General features: G+C 33.6%; 1 protein-coding gene across 5 annotated transcripts in view; it reads right to left on the bottom strand.

Moving 5' to 3' along the window:
• Window positions 1–12,284, bottom strand: part of LOC118198953 (uncharacterized) — a 76,812-nt gene that overhangs the window by 41,436 nt on the left and 23,092 nt on the right. For all 5 annotated transcript variants that reach the window (XM_035370734.2, XM_035370736.2, XM_035370735.2 and 2 more), the window contains exons 7-8: window positions 5,110–5,244; window positions 4,483–4,547 (exon numbers count right to left, since the gene is read on the bottom strand). In XM_035370734.2, the coding sequence (XP_035226625.2) occupies window positions 4,483–4,547; window positions 5,110–5,244 (200 nt within the window). The remainder of the gene's footprint in view (window positions 1–4,482; window positions 4,548–5,109; window positions 5,245–12,284) is intronic.

Here is a 12,284-nt window from a genome sequence, read left to right as displayed (position 1 = left end):
TAAATGGGAGAAAATCACAAATTTATCGTTTTCAAATAATACAAATGTGAAAGGCTTCACAGAAATCCAATTTGCTAGCTAACGAAGGCCCTTGTGGATAATTTTCACAGAACCAAAGCCAAAACTACAATTAACTGCCCCACTGTGGTCTTTATTGACGTTATGTTTATTTCTTCTTTTCAGGCATGGGATTTGTATTTCTCAATATGAAATTTTAGCATTGTCTTAGCTTGGCTGATGTATATAAATCATACCCCCCTTACCCCCCTCCAAAAAAAAGAGTTCTATAAGTTTTCCTACAACTGAAATCAGAGACGATATTTTCAAAAAGTGAATAACAGATGACTAGTGAGAAAATGACTTAAAAATTGAAGTTCTGGAGAATCCGTGCAATTTTGTGACTGACAGAAGGATGAAATGGAAGCATGACAAGGTTATCAGTGTTATGTCTAACACAGGAATGCCTTCTTTGATGGCAATATGAAATTTTTTAAAGGCTTTATCAATGACCACAGAACATCCTCTGTCAATGGCAAATGATTTCAAACAGTTAAATTTCTGAGAAAATAAAAATTCTGAAGAACAAATCTTCAGAATAAGATATACAGGGTTCGGCAGGGAACTACCTTATTTTAAAAATGAATAACACAAATAGTATAAGTGATATCATTTTAATTTTTTTCCAAGTTATAGAGAGACATTTAATTTTTTTTTATTACAGTTTAAAAATAATATCATTAAGGTGGCCTCCGTTCTGGTCAATGCAATGAGATAGTTGTTTTGAAGTTTCTTTCCACCTTAACCAGCATATCAGCGGGTAGATTGTCGATAACAGCTTGAATATTGTTCTTCAGTTGAGCCAGGGTCTTTGGACGTTAGAAATTTCAGATAGCCCCACAAAAAGAAATCTCACGGAGCTAAATCACGTGAGCATGCTGGCCACTGAAAATTACCCCGTAATGAGATAAGGTGTCCAGGGAAATAAAGAAAATTAAACCTACAAATAATACATAATTTTTTTATTAATTTTTATAGGGTAGTTATTTACTGAATATTATAGACCCATTTTACTAAATTAAGTTTCTTGCATTGTGAAAAAACAGAAAAACCTAGAGCCACCAAATTTTTAATACACATGAACTCTTACTTGAACATGTGCACCTTCAAACCTAAATTTTGAATTTTTTTAAAAAATTTGTTTCATATTTTTTGCAATTTCAATGAATTTTGATAAAAAAAATGTAAAGATTTAAAAGCTTTGTGTTGACATTCCATAAAGCATAAGATATTTATGTTTCAAACTTAATTAGAAAACTCAGCAACAAAAAAGAAAAGTGTTGCTATTTGGCAAAATGCAATATATTTGCCTCTTGAATTTAACTTATATGTCAAAAAACAGCAGTACCTAAAACAAAAAAAATTTAAACACGCAGCCTTCCACCTGAATATGTGCACCTTGAAGCCTGAATTTGTTTTTTTTATTTAAGGAGGATTTAAGGAACTTCTGATTAAAAATTCAGCATATAAATGTAGTGTGTTGCCACATGGTAAAATGCAATAAATTTCTCTTTTAAATTTAATCAACAAATTCGGTCACTTAAAAGATATAAATTGCCTCTGTCCAAATAGTTTTGTTTTTTTTTATTTTCCACTTGTTAGTGTATTGTCGTTCCACAAAACTGAAGATCGTATTTAATTTTTCTTTCAAAATTATTCTACTATTAATTACAAACTAAGCAATTAATGCAGATTCATTTCAATTGTTACATGGATCCATTAAATCACATGTATTAGATTCTATAAAATCATTACAGTACAAAGTCCATAATCCGGACTCGTCGGGACTTCGGCGATTCCGGATTAGGGGTTTTTCCGAATTATAGATCATCAATTTAAATCTGGTAAGATGGCATGCAGAAATTATACAATTAAAAATATGAAACCATAATTTATGAAATAAAGAGCAATTATGATCTAAAGGGTATCAAATTTTACAAAAAAAAAAGTTTAATATTTATTTGTTTTCTTTATTAAACATTTCTTTCAATGCGCACATGCATAAAGCATACATTACGCATAGTCTAAATTAGAAAATTGCAACCAGAAAACTATTTGATGTGTATTCGTGATATTTATAATGATGAGGAAATTGATTTAAATCATATCAAAGACTGAGTATATCGAGATGAAATACTACATTTAGTAAGGAATTATAAGGCAAATAAAATAAAAACATCTGCCCTGAAGATGAGGATAGTGCTGACAGATCAACTTCCAGTTTATTGCATGTGACGTTGCCCACCCCCCTGCAGAGCAGTGTGAAATTGATAAACAGATTTCGGAATGGTTAGAGAAACAAATCATTAAGCCAAGCTGTTCTGATTACGCAAGTAATACCATGCTAAGTAGAAAAACATGCGGTTCATTTAGTTATGTCTGGACTTAAAAAGACACTTAAAAACCCTTTCCAAATATTTAATTGCCATGTGTGAAATAGCCGGTCGCAGTTCTGTTGATGATTCATGAATTAGTAACAAAATTATTTTGTATGGGTGTAAAACTATTTCTGAAATTAAAGAGAAATTTAAAATTTATGAGAAAATCCGCGTTCCAGATACGAAGAATAAGGGTTATTCAAGTACTAACACACAAAATAAAGCATGCGCTATACCTAATAAGAGTAAAGAACCACGATGTTATAACTGTGGAAGTATAGGGCGCGTGAATGTATGCATATTCTTTATGCACATGCGTAAAGCATGCAAAAAAAAAGTTTGTGGCTTTGAGGTCCAGATTATAGATCATTCTGGATAATGGATGTCCAGATTAAGGACTTTGTACTGTATATACGAGGGCTATCCAGAAAGTAGATTACGTTTTGGAATAAAAAAATAAACAAAGTATAGGAAACAAATTTTATTATATACAGATGAAAGCCACACTCAAATACTACTTTTCTACATAGTCACCATACAAATTAAGGCACTTATCGTAGCGATGTACGAGCTTGGAAATTCCTTCGTCGAAAAATTCGGCCGCCTGCGCCTTCAACCACTTCGTTACCTCTTCTTGCAGCTGTGCGTCGTCATCAAAACGCTGCATAGCCAGCCACTTCTTCATTGCTGGGAATAGGTGGAAGTCGCTCGGTGCCAGGTCGGGACTGTACGGCGGATGAGGAAACAACTCCCACTTAAAAGATTCAAGAACTTTACGAGTGACATTTGCCGTGTGGGGCCGGGTGTTGTCGTGAATCAACAAGATCTTAGAGCTCAACATTCCTCTGCGCTTGTTTTGAATTGCTCTTCTGAGTTTTTGGAGAGTTTGGCAATACCTTTGAGAGTTTATTGTAGTGCCTCTTTCCAGGAAGTCCACCAAAATTACACCTTTTCTGTCCCAAAAAACAGTCGCCATCATCTTCCTTGCCGACATTGTTTGCATGCATTTCTTGGGTTTTTGGGGAGAACTTGTGTGCCCCCACTGCATTGATTGCAATTTCGTTTCACAGTTCACATGTTTCACCCATGTTTCATCACCAGTAACGATGCGATCGAGTAAAGAGTCACCATCCTTATGGTAAGCGTCCAAAAAGTTCAACGCTGCAGCCATTCGCTGATTTTTGTGGTCCTCTGTCAAGATTTTTGGAATCCATCTTGCACAAAACTTGGGGTAACCAAGCTTTTCGCTGATGATTTCGTGCAACAAACTTCGCAAAATTTGTGGAAAACTCAAAGAAAGTTCCGTTATTGTGAAATTTCGATTTTCACGGACTTTAGCATCGACTTTTTCGAGAAGTTCGGCGGTCACTATGCTGGGTCTCCCACTTCGATCTTCATCGTGAACATTGGTTCGGCCATTTTGAAATCTTATGACCCACTGACGCACTCCACCTTCAGTGATAATGTTGTCCCCATACACTTCACGAAGCTGCCGATAGATTTCTATCGGTTTACAGTTTTTTGCAGTCAGAAACCTTATTACTGAGCGCACCTCGCGGGATTTTCAATTAACGCAGACATTTCAAACCGTCGCAGTATCTGAACGGAGCACAGCACGAACCTCTCACTAGCACGGCTAGATGCAGACTGAGCTGCGCAACGCTCTGACCCCAAGATGGCCGCGCTAGCCCCGCCCCTAGCGGACACAGACGGAAACGTAATCTACTTCCTGGATGGCCCTCGTATTTTCTACTTTTTTATAACTATTTTAGGGAGCAGGCTGTGCAAGCTACTAGTTATTTAAATTGATACAAAAATTTAAAACATCTCAATAAAATAACCATAATCTTGATTTTATTTTCTTTAGAAAAAACAATAAGGATCCAGATAATTGGAGTTTGATTTAGTGGAATCCAAACACTTTTTTACTATATTGATAATAATATGAAAAATGCAATAAGCCAAAATGCACATTATAACATATGTAATAGGATACATATTATAGATTATTTTAAAAAGTTAAATATGACAAGTAATAAAAACGTACCTGTTGTACTTAATCGTGGTCTTTTAAGTGATGAAGTCTCTTCTTTCTGCATTACAGTGAAACCTCTATTTAAAAATAATAAATAAAAAAATCTATATGTTTAATAAAATAAATTTGAATATCAATGGCAATTTATTACATTACCCCAATATATTACCTACTACTTAATCAGTGGCAGATTCAAACTGCAAGAGAAGCATGCCAATGTAAAATTTAAAATTAGGCAAAAACGCAACCTGAATTTGGCATAAATTTTGCATGCTCTCTTATTGATTTCAAGATCAATCAGACAAAGATCCTTTTTTTTTAGAAGCAAAATATTTTTTGCTCTTGAAGAAGGAAGACTTGTGTCTGATCACCCTATAAGTAGATAAAATTTTATTCAAAATTAATAGCAGATTGTCTACAATACCTGCCATATTTCATTTATTATAATTAAGTACCTTGTGCCAGTTAACAGCAATTCTACTGTATTAGATACACATGCATATGAACAACAAAGTCACAAAAATGGCATTTTAAAATCCATTATTTCTATTAAAATCTGTTCATTAAATACTATCTTATTATTATTTACGCCACTGAAGATCTGACATTTTTTATGTTCAGCAAAGTATGTCTGCATACCTTTTATGTAATATGGAATAAATTACTGATTCTGGGGCTCTAAATAGACATGATGTTCCACGAAATTTCAGCTGTCCAACTGTTAGGAGAAAATTTGTCAGAGTAAGTTTTCCAGATCCTTGAAGTTGAAAAGTTCTAAAATGAAATTAAATTAAGAAAATTTTCACAAACATTATAAACATATAAATTTATTAAAATTTTATATACTTCTGTTGTTTAATTTATGAAATACATTAAAAAATAATCTACATTTAAATAAATGAACATGCATTTTTTGAGTTTTGGAAAAAATGGAGGGGGACGATCAATTAGCAAGGGAGCAAAAGTTGAAAGCCACTATTATAATGAATTTAAAATTTTAAAACAATTGAAAAAAAATGATTTCACATCTAAAATCAGTAAATGCCTATTAATGTTTTTATCATTTAAAAATCACTTACTTAAAATAATAAAACTGCTTTTACACATTATTAAAAATGTGCATATGTAAAATGAAGCAAAAGCAACAACCTTGTGTTTAACATAGATTTTAGTCAAATAATTCTCACAGTTGTTCTTGCTGACATTTGCATGCACTATTTTGAGGACAAATTATTTGAGAAACTATACTTTTGTCTCCGGATTTGAAATTGCACAAGATGTCACTTGTGCACTTTTTATACTTTTGTCTCCGGATTTGAAACTGCACAAGATGTCACTTGTGCACTTTTTGATGGTAATGAAGATTTATCCCAGATTTTATTTGTCATAAATTCGATTGATCTAGCCAGACAGTTCATTTTTTAAACTGAATCTGAGAACACCCTTTCCTTCCTTGATATTCTTATAATCTGCAATTAATCTGATTTCAGAACTACTGTTTACCATAAACTTTTTTCTGATTGTTTGCCTCCCAATGTTTAGTCATGTCAAGATGCCCTATCAAATTACACTTGACTGAATCACCCGGCAATAGAACAAATAAGCATCCCACATTATCACTGATACTCGAGCTATTAGTACTATTTCTATTAATAAAAATGCTTTCATATTAGTGCAACCTATTTGATCTACATATCAAAAAACAACACACTTTAGCAATTTAAAATGCAACTTTTTATTATTAAATAAAAATATACTATACATAAAAAAAAAAATAAAGTTTATGTTTTTCACAAAGTATTTTAGTATATTTTTCAGAAAATCATTCCAAAAATTTTTTTTACAATTTTCTCCCTATGTTTTCAGCAATTTTCGCTTTAAAAAAAAATCTGAAAATCGCACAAACTTGGAATTGCACATACCCGCAGCGTTGTGTGCCAGCTAGCCACCAAACAGTTTTCATCATTGTTCCATTTAGAGATTTTGAGAAAGAATGCTGCATTCTTCCAGAAAGCTTACTGCACTTTCTTACATGGCAAAAATATCAAGATTTGTTCATATAAACCATTAAAACTTGGAATAAAACAAAAAGAAAGCATATGAAAATGGTAATGTTACTGGACTGAAGGAATGTTATGAGCATGGTTGCCTGTGTTTGGCACATTATGAAAATTTGGTGATTTCTGCTATGGTGGTTGTGATTATATGTAAATACCAATAAATGCTCGCAGTTTGTTTCATTAGTATTTCTAGCAATGAAAACACTTTTAGATATGTCCTTACATGTCAGATAAATATTTTCTGAAGTTGTGCATTTTTTCATAGCAAAATACTTCTTTGGCATAGCTTACTTGCCTTTTGAGTTATAGTATAGTTATGAGAATGGCTTCCTGCTGTACTCAGCTGTGCAATGGAAGTAATCCTTGTAAGCACAGTTACTGAAACAATTGAAGTATTACACCAAAAAAATGTATAGCTGAAGCAGTATGGCAAGCACTGCAATCAGTGAAAGAGCAAACGGGTGCTGAATGCTTAGTAGATTTTTAATACATTCTGTTTTGCACAGAAAATGCCCATACAACAGCTACATAAGTAACAATCTTTTCAATCACAATGCTATATAATTACTTCTGTATATAGATAGGGTTCAAACCCCAATTTATGCACTGAAATCTTTTAATGTGATCTGCAACTTTGTTCTCATTTTAAATTCTTAATATGGGAAATCCAATCTAACTTTAAAATATTTTAATTCTCATTTTCACATTCAGTTCTCTTTCCATTGAGTATGAATACAGTGTAATGCTTCATTTTCCCCTCATATTTACTGATTATTAGAGCAGAAGATTTATTTCCTGAAATGACTAATTTGTATTTGGAATGCAGTGTATTGAATAAGTTGATAATAGCACTGCAATTATTGTCTGATTGCTCTTTCTATTATTATCTTTAACAACAAATTCTGTATCAGCTACATAAGTCATTGCAGTAGTATAGTTTGGCCAATCAGTTAACAAAATTCTGTTCAAAATGATATTTCATTTTACAAGACCAAAACAAGATCCTTGAGGACAACCTTTTGTTTGCTTCCTTTTTATTATTATTTTAGGATAATTAATTCACAGTCTCCTATATAGTTCATGATAACTTCAAGTAAATACAATAAGCAATGTGTTTCTTTAAGCTGTTTTATTATTACTGGACACCAAAGTTTATCAAAAAGTGCTTTTAACATCTGAGCTTAGACAGCAATTTGGATTCCTGCTGTTTTATTTTCATGAATTACTTTTTTTTATCTTAGTAAGAGTATTTAGTCATTTATTTGGTGTGAAATCCATACTGATAAAAACTTGATTCTTTTAATATGATATTTGATTCAAGTGATGATAAGTTCTTTATATAGTTTTTTATAAAGCAGAAAAAGGCAGTTTGACTAAAAAGTTTAAGGATGTACAGGCTCATTATATTTTTAAGAAATGTAACTTTGCTTTTTTTGAAAATTTTGGGAAATATTTAACATTTTGGGAAATATTTCAAAGAAAAATTCAAAATGTGCCTTACATGCTATCTTAATTATATTGTAATCTAAGACATCTGGAATTGGCACTTTCTTTTTAAGATCACTAAATACATGTTTAATTTCATCTCCAATAAAGGAAAGATCATTTTTAATATTGTATGGAATAGAATCTGATCACATTTTCTTTTGCTCTAGTAAGTCTTCAGCTGGATATCATATGAGAAAATGGAGTCTAAAACTTCAGTAAGCATATTAGAAGTAAAATTTTTTTCTGTGGTACACAATTCAGAGGTATGCAGGCACAATTCAGAAGGAGTGAACAGTTTTCTTTTACCTATTTTATGCAATATATACATTAATATTTTTGGCAAAAAACTTTTCCAGATATTTAATTTCAGTGTCAAAATTATTAGCCTGAAAAGGCTATTAGTCTCAAACCTGAGTTTTTCATTGAATCACTTTGGATATCCATATCATTTTTCATAAAACTTTTCCAGATATTTAATTTCAGTGTCAAAATTATTAGCCTGAAAAGGCTCTTAGTCGCAAACCTGAGTTTTTCATTGAATCCCTCTGGATATCCATATAATTTTTCATACAAACAGGTGCACCAATATCACTTAACCTCAGAGAAAAAATGATGTTTCGAATCAATCATAGTAGTCAGGGTCACCAGAATTTGCATGAAGCACTTTTCAGAATATTACATGTTCGTAACCCTTGAATGAATCAATGAAAATTTTTCTTTCCCATCATATGGGAAAAGAAGAATTAATTAATAATGCCAAAGAAGAATCCCCATTTCATGTTATGAAAGTTTTTGGGGTGGAGAGAAAGAAATTTTTCTGAATAAAATATCGTCAGTTACAAATGATGGTGCTCCAACAATACCATAATCGATATTTGCGTGTTGTCACAACCACCTTAGCATAAGTCACCAAATGTGGAGCCAAATTCGCCAAATTCAGAATGTGGCAAACTCTGGCAACATGAACATAACCATTCTTCAGGCAACCATGACCATAATAATCCTTTAGTCAAGCAATGCTGGCATTTTCATGTGCATTCTTTATGCTGTATTCCAAGTTCCAACCATTTTTTTATACAAACCATGATATTTTTTGCCTTAATTTCAAAATTTTTTGAAATTTGTGGAATTTGCCAGCAATAGAAAAAACTTCAATAAAGTTTCTGCAGGAATATAGAATTCTGCCCAAAAATCTCTAAAGGAAATGAAAAGATACATTTAATAGACAGCTGATGTAGACGAGATTGCTGCATATTTGGGAAAAGAATAGCACAAAAAATTACAGAAATTTTTAAAATTTTTTAATGTATCACATTTTTCTTATTATTCCCTATTAAAATATGTACTTTAAATTGCTTTTTGTATGTTTATAATGTTTAACTGATTATAAATATCAGTAGTTTTAGAATCTTTCTAAAACAATTTGTGAAATCTACCAACTCACATCCGATAAGTTACTTTTACCTTTTCATTGGTAAAAGATTGCCAAAATGCATCAAGGTGATTGCATTAATACATAAGTACCCCATAACTTGGCATTCATGGCACATTTGAAAGCAGAGATATCAAATGTAGGTGTTATTGTGTTTGACAGTGTATTATTATGATGTCAAATGTATGTGTTTATTACACATATACAGCAGCCAGCCAAAACATTATGACCACTCCCACATTTTTCAATAAACTCACCTGGATGACATGGAGGGTAAGTGATTAAGTGAGAATAATATTTAACTACTGCTGGAGAAGGTGAGGAATCCTTCTTGCACTTACTTTTGTGAGTGATGGGAAAGGCTGCTGATCTAAGCGAATTTCACAGAGGTCAGACTGTAATGGCCCGAAGACTCAGAACGAGTGTCTCTGAAACTGCATGACTGGTAGGTTGTTCATGATCTGCCACTGTTAGCATTTATGCAAAGTGGATAAATGATGATGAAACCAGTAGTAGATGCCAAGGTGTTGAACTCCACACATCATCAAAGAAAGGGGACATCAGAGACTGTCCCACTTGGTACAACAAAATCAGTGCCAGACAGTGGTTCAGCTGACAGCACAATACAATGCAGGTCCAAGTACAAGTGTTTCGGAACATACAGTTCAGCAGACACTGTTGGATATGGCACTGCACAGCAGATGTCCCACTCATGAGCTTCTGTTAACCAAGTGTCATTGTCCACTATGCCTACAGTGGGCCCAGGGAACATCAAGAGTGGAAGACTGTTGCCTGGTTAGATGAAACATGATTTCTCATTCATCACATCAATGGTCATGTCTGTACGCCATCTTCCAGGTAAACAATTGCTCTGTGCCTGCACAGCAGGTTGTACACAGGCTGTTGCGGTGGTATTACGCTTTATGGGTTGTTCCCATGAGCAATCATGAAAGCTGCCGATTATCTGAATATAACTGTGGATCAGTTGCACTCTTACATGGCATCTGTCTTCCAAACTGGAAATGGAATCTTCCAGCAAGATGTGCCCTATATCATAAGGTTAAAATTCTGTTGGAGTGGTTCGAGGAGCATAAAGATGAATTCCAATTAATATACTGGCGAACTAACTCACCAGATCTTAACCCAATAGTGCACGTTTGGTATGTCATGGAGCAGCAGCTCAGAGCTCAAACACCACCATTTTGGAATTGTTAAAATTTAAATTATTCGTATGTTAAATAAATGACATAGTCCAGGTTGAACAATCAAATACATTGGTAATATTTTGGTTACATGGAAACAAGCAACCACAGTAATGCACATCAGATAAGGACAACATGACAACAGCACTGCTGTTGCCAACTAACATTAAGTAAATATTGTGATTGGCATGCATATCTTATTTTTTTTAGCACGCCTCCTTGCCAATTACACTATGTGCAAGATATTTACATACTTCCATAAAAAATTAATCATGCTGTGGTTGTACACATTTACAGAAAAACAATGTAGCTGCTATTACATGCTTAAACACTATTGACCTCTACTTATGAATTGTATCATTAAATAAAGACATATTAAGTTATATTAGGAAACACAATGTTTACATAGAAATAATTAAGAAAAATTAGTATCTAGGCTTCTTTCTGGAGTTTTAAGTCAAGTTTCTACACAGTTACTACCATAATGGTTTATGTTCAGTCACAAACTTCGAAGGAGATCATTTTTACGTGCAAGTCCTGGCATAGTTCATCTCACGTAAAAGTTTTTTCGAGATCTGCTTAGTTAGGAGATCAGCGAGATTGTCGCTGGATGGGACATGATCAAACGCAATCACATTTTCTTTCACTAGGTCTCTCAGAAAATGAAATTTAATATCAATGTGCTTACTTCTTTCAGAAGTAACATGTTTCTTGGCTAGGAATATTGCTCCTGGTTGTCGACTAGCACTTTTTGAGGTGAAGCAGCTAATTCACTACAGATTTCCTTGATCAAATTTTTAATCCATAGGATTTCCTTGGCAGTGTGACACATCGCCACAAACTCTGCTTCTGTCGATGACAAAGCTGTTGTGGGTTGCTTCTTGCTCGACCATGAGATTGGAGCCCCTGCGAGTAGCATTATATAACCACTGTAAGATTTATGGTCAGTTCTGTCATCTCCCCAGTCAGCATCTGAGTAGACTTGAAGTGGCTCACCTGTTTTCTGGAATCTCCAACTTTCTGTGTTATGTTCCTATTAGGTATCTTAGAATGTGCTTCACATCGCTCCAGTGTTCTTCAGTGTCTTTTTCATTAAATTGGCTCATGTAGGTGGAAGAATAAGCCATGTCTGGGCGAGTACCACAAGTCAGATAAAAGAAACTTTCTATAGCTTGTCTGAAAGGGATTTCCTTGCTGTTTTCTTTGATTTCCTCCCACTGTTGTTCATCTACCTTCTTATATTTTATGCTGGGGTCCATAAATATAAGAAGCTGGATATGCTGGGGATGCACATTTTGCTTCAGTCATTTTAAATGTTTCTAGGATCTCTGATACATAAATGATTTGATCTAGTGTGTCTGATCCCTTTTCTTCTTTGCATATTTGCATGGATAAGATATGGCTTGCAGGACCTAGGTCCTTGACATTGAACCTTTTCTTGATGCTTTCCTTGGATTCATTTATCTCTAGCATGTTCCCATCTATCAGGAGGTCATCAACATAAACTCCAATTATGATGTTCTTCTCATGACAAAAGTAAATACAAGGGTCTTCATTTGATCTTTTCAATCCATACTGGATCAGGAAGTCGTTCAAGCAAGTATTCCATGCATGTCCTGATTGTCCAAGACC

This window comes from Stegodyphus dumicola, chromosome 3 (assembly GCF_044657685.1).
Source record: "Stegodyphus dumicola isolate Sdum_Otavi_A_Nest chromosome 3, ASM4465768v1".
Lineage (NCBI taxonomy): Eukaryota > Metazoa > Arthropoda > Arachnida > Araneae > Eresidae > Stegodyphus > Stegodyphus dumicola.
The sequence above is the reverse complement of the archived record's forward strand: the minus strand, read 5'-3'. Positions and strand labels throughout refer to the sequence as shown.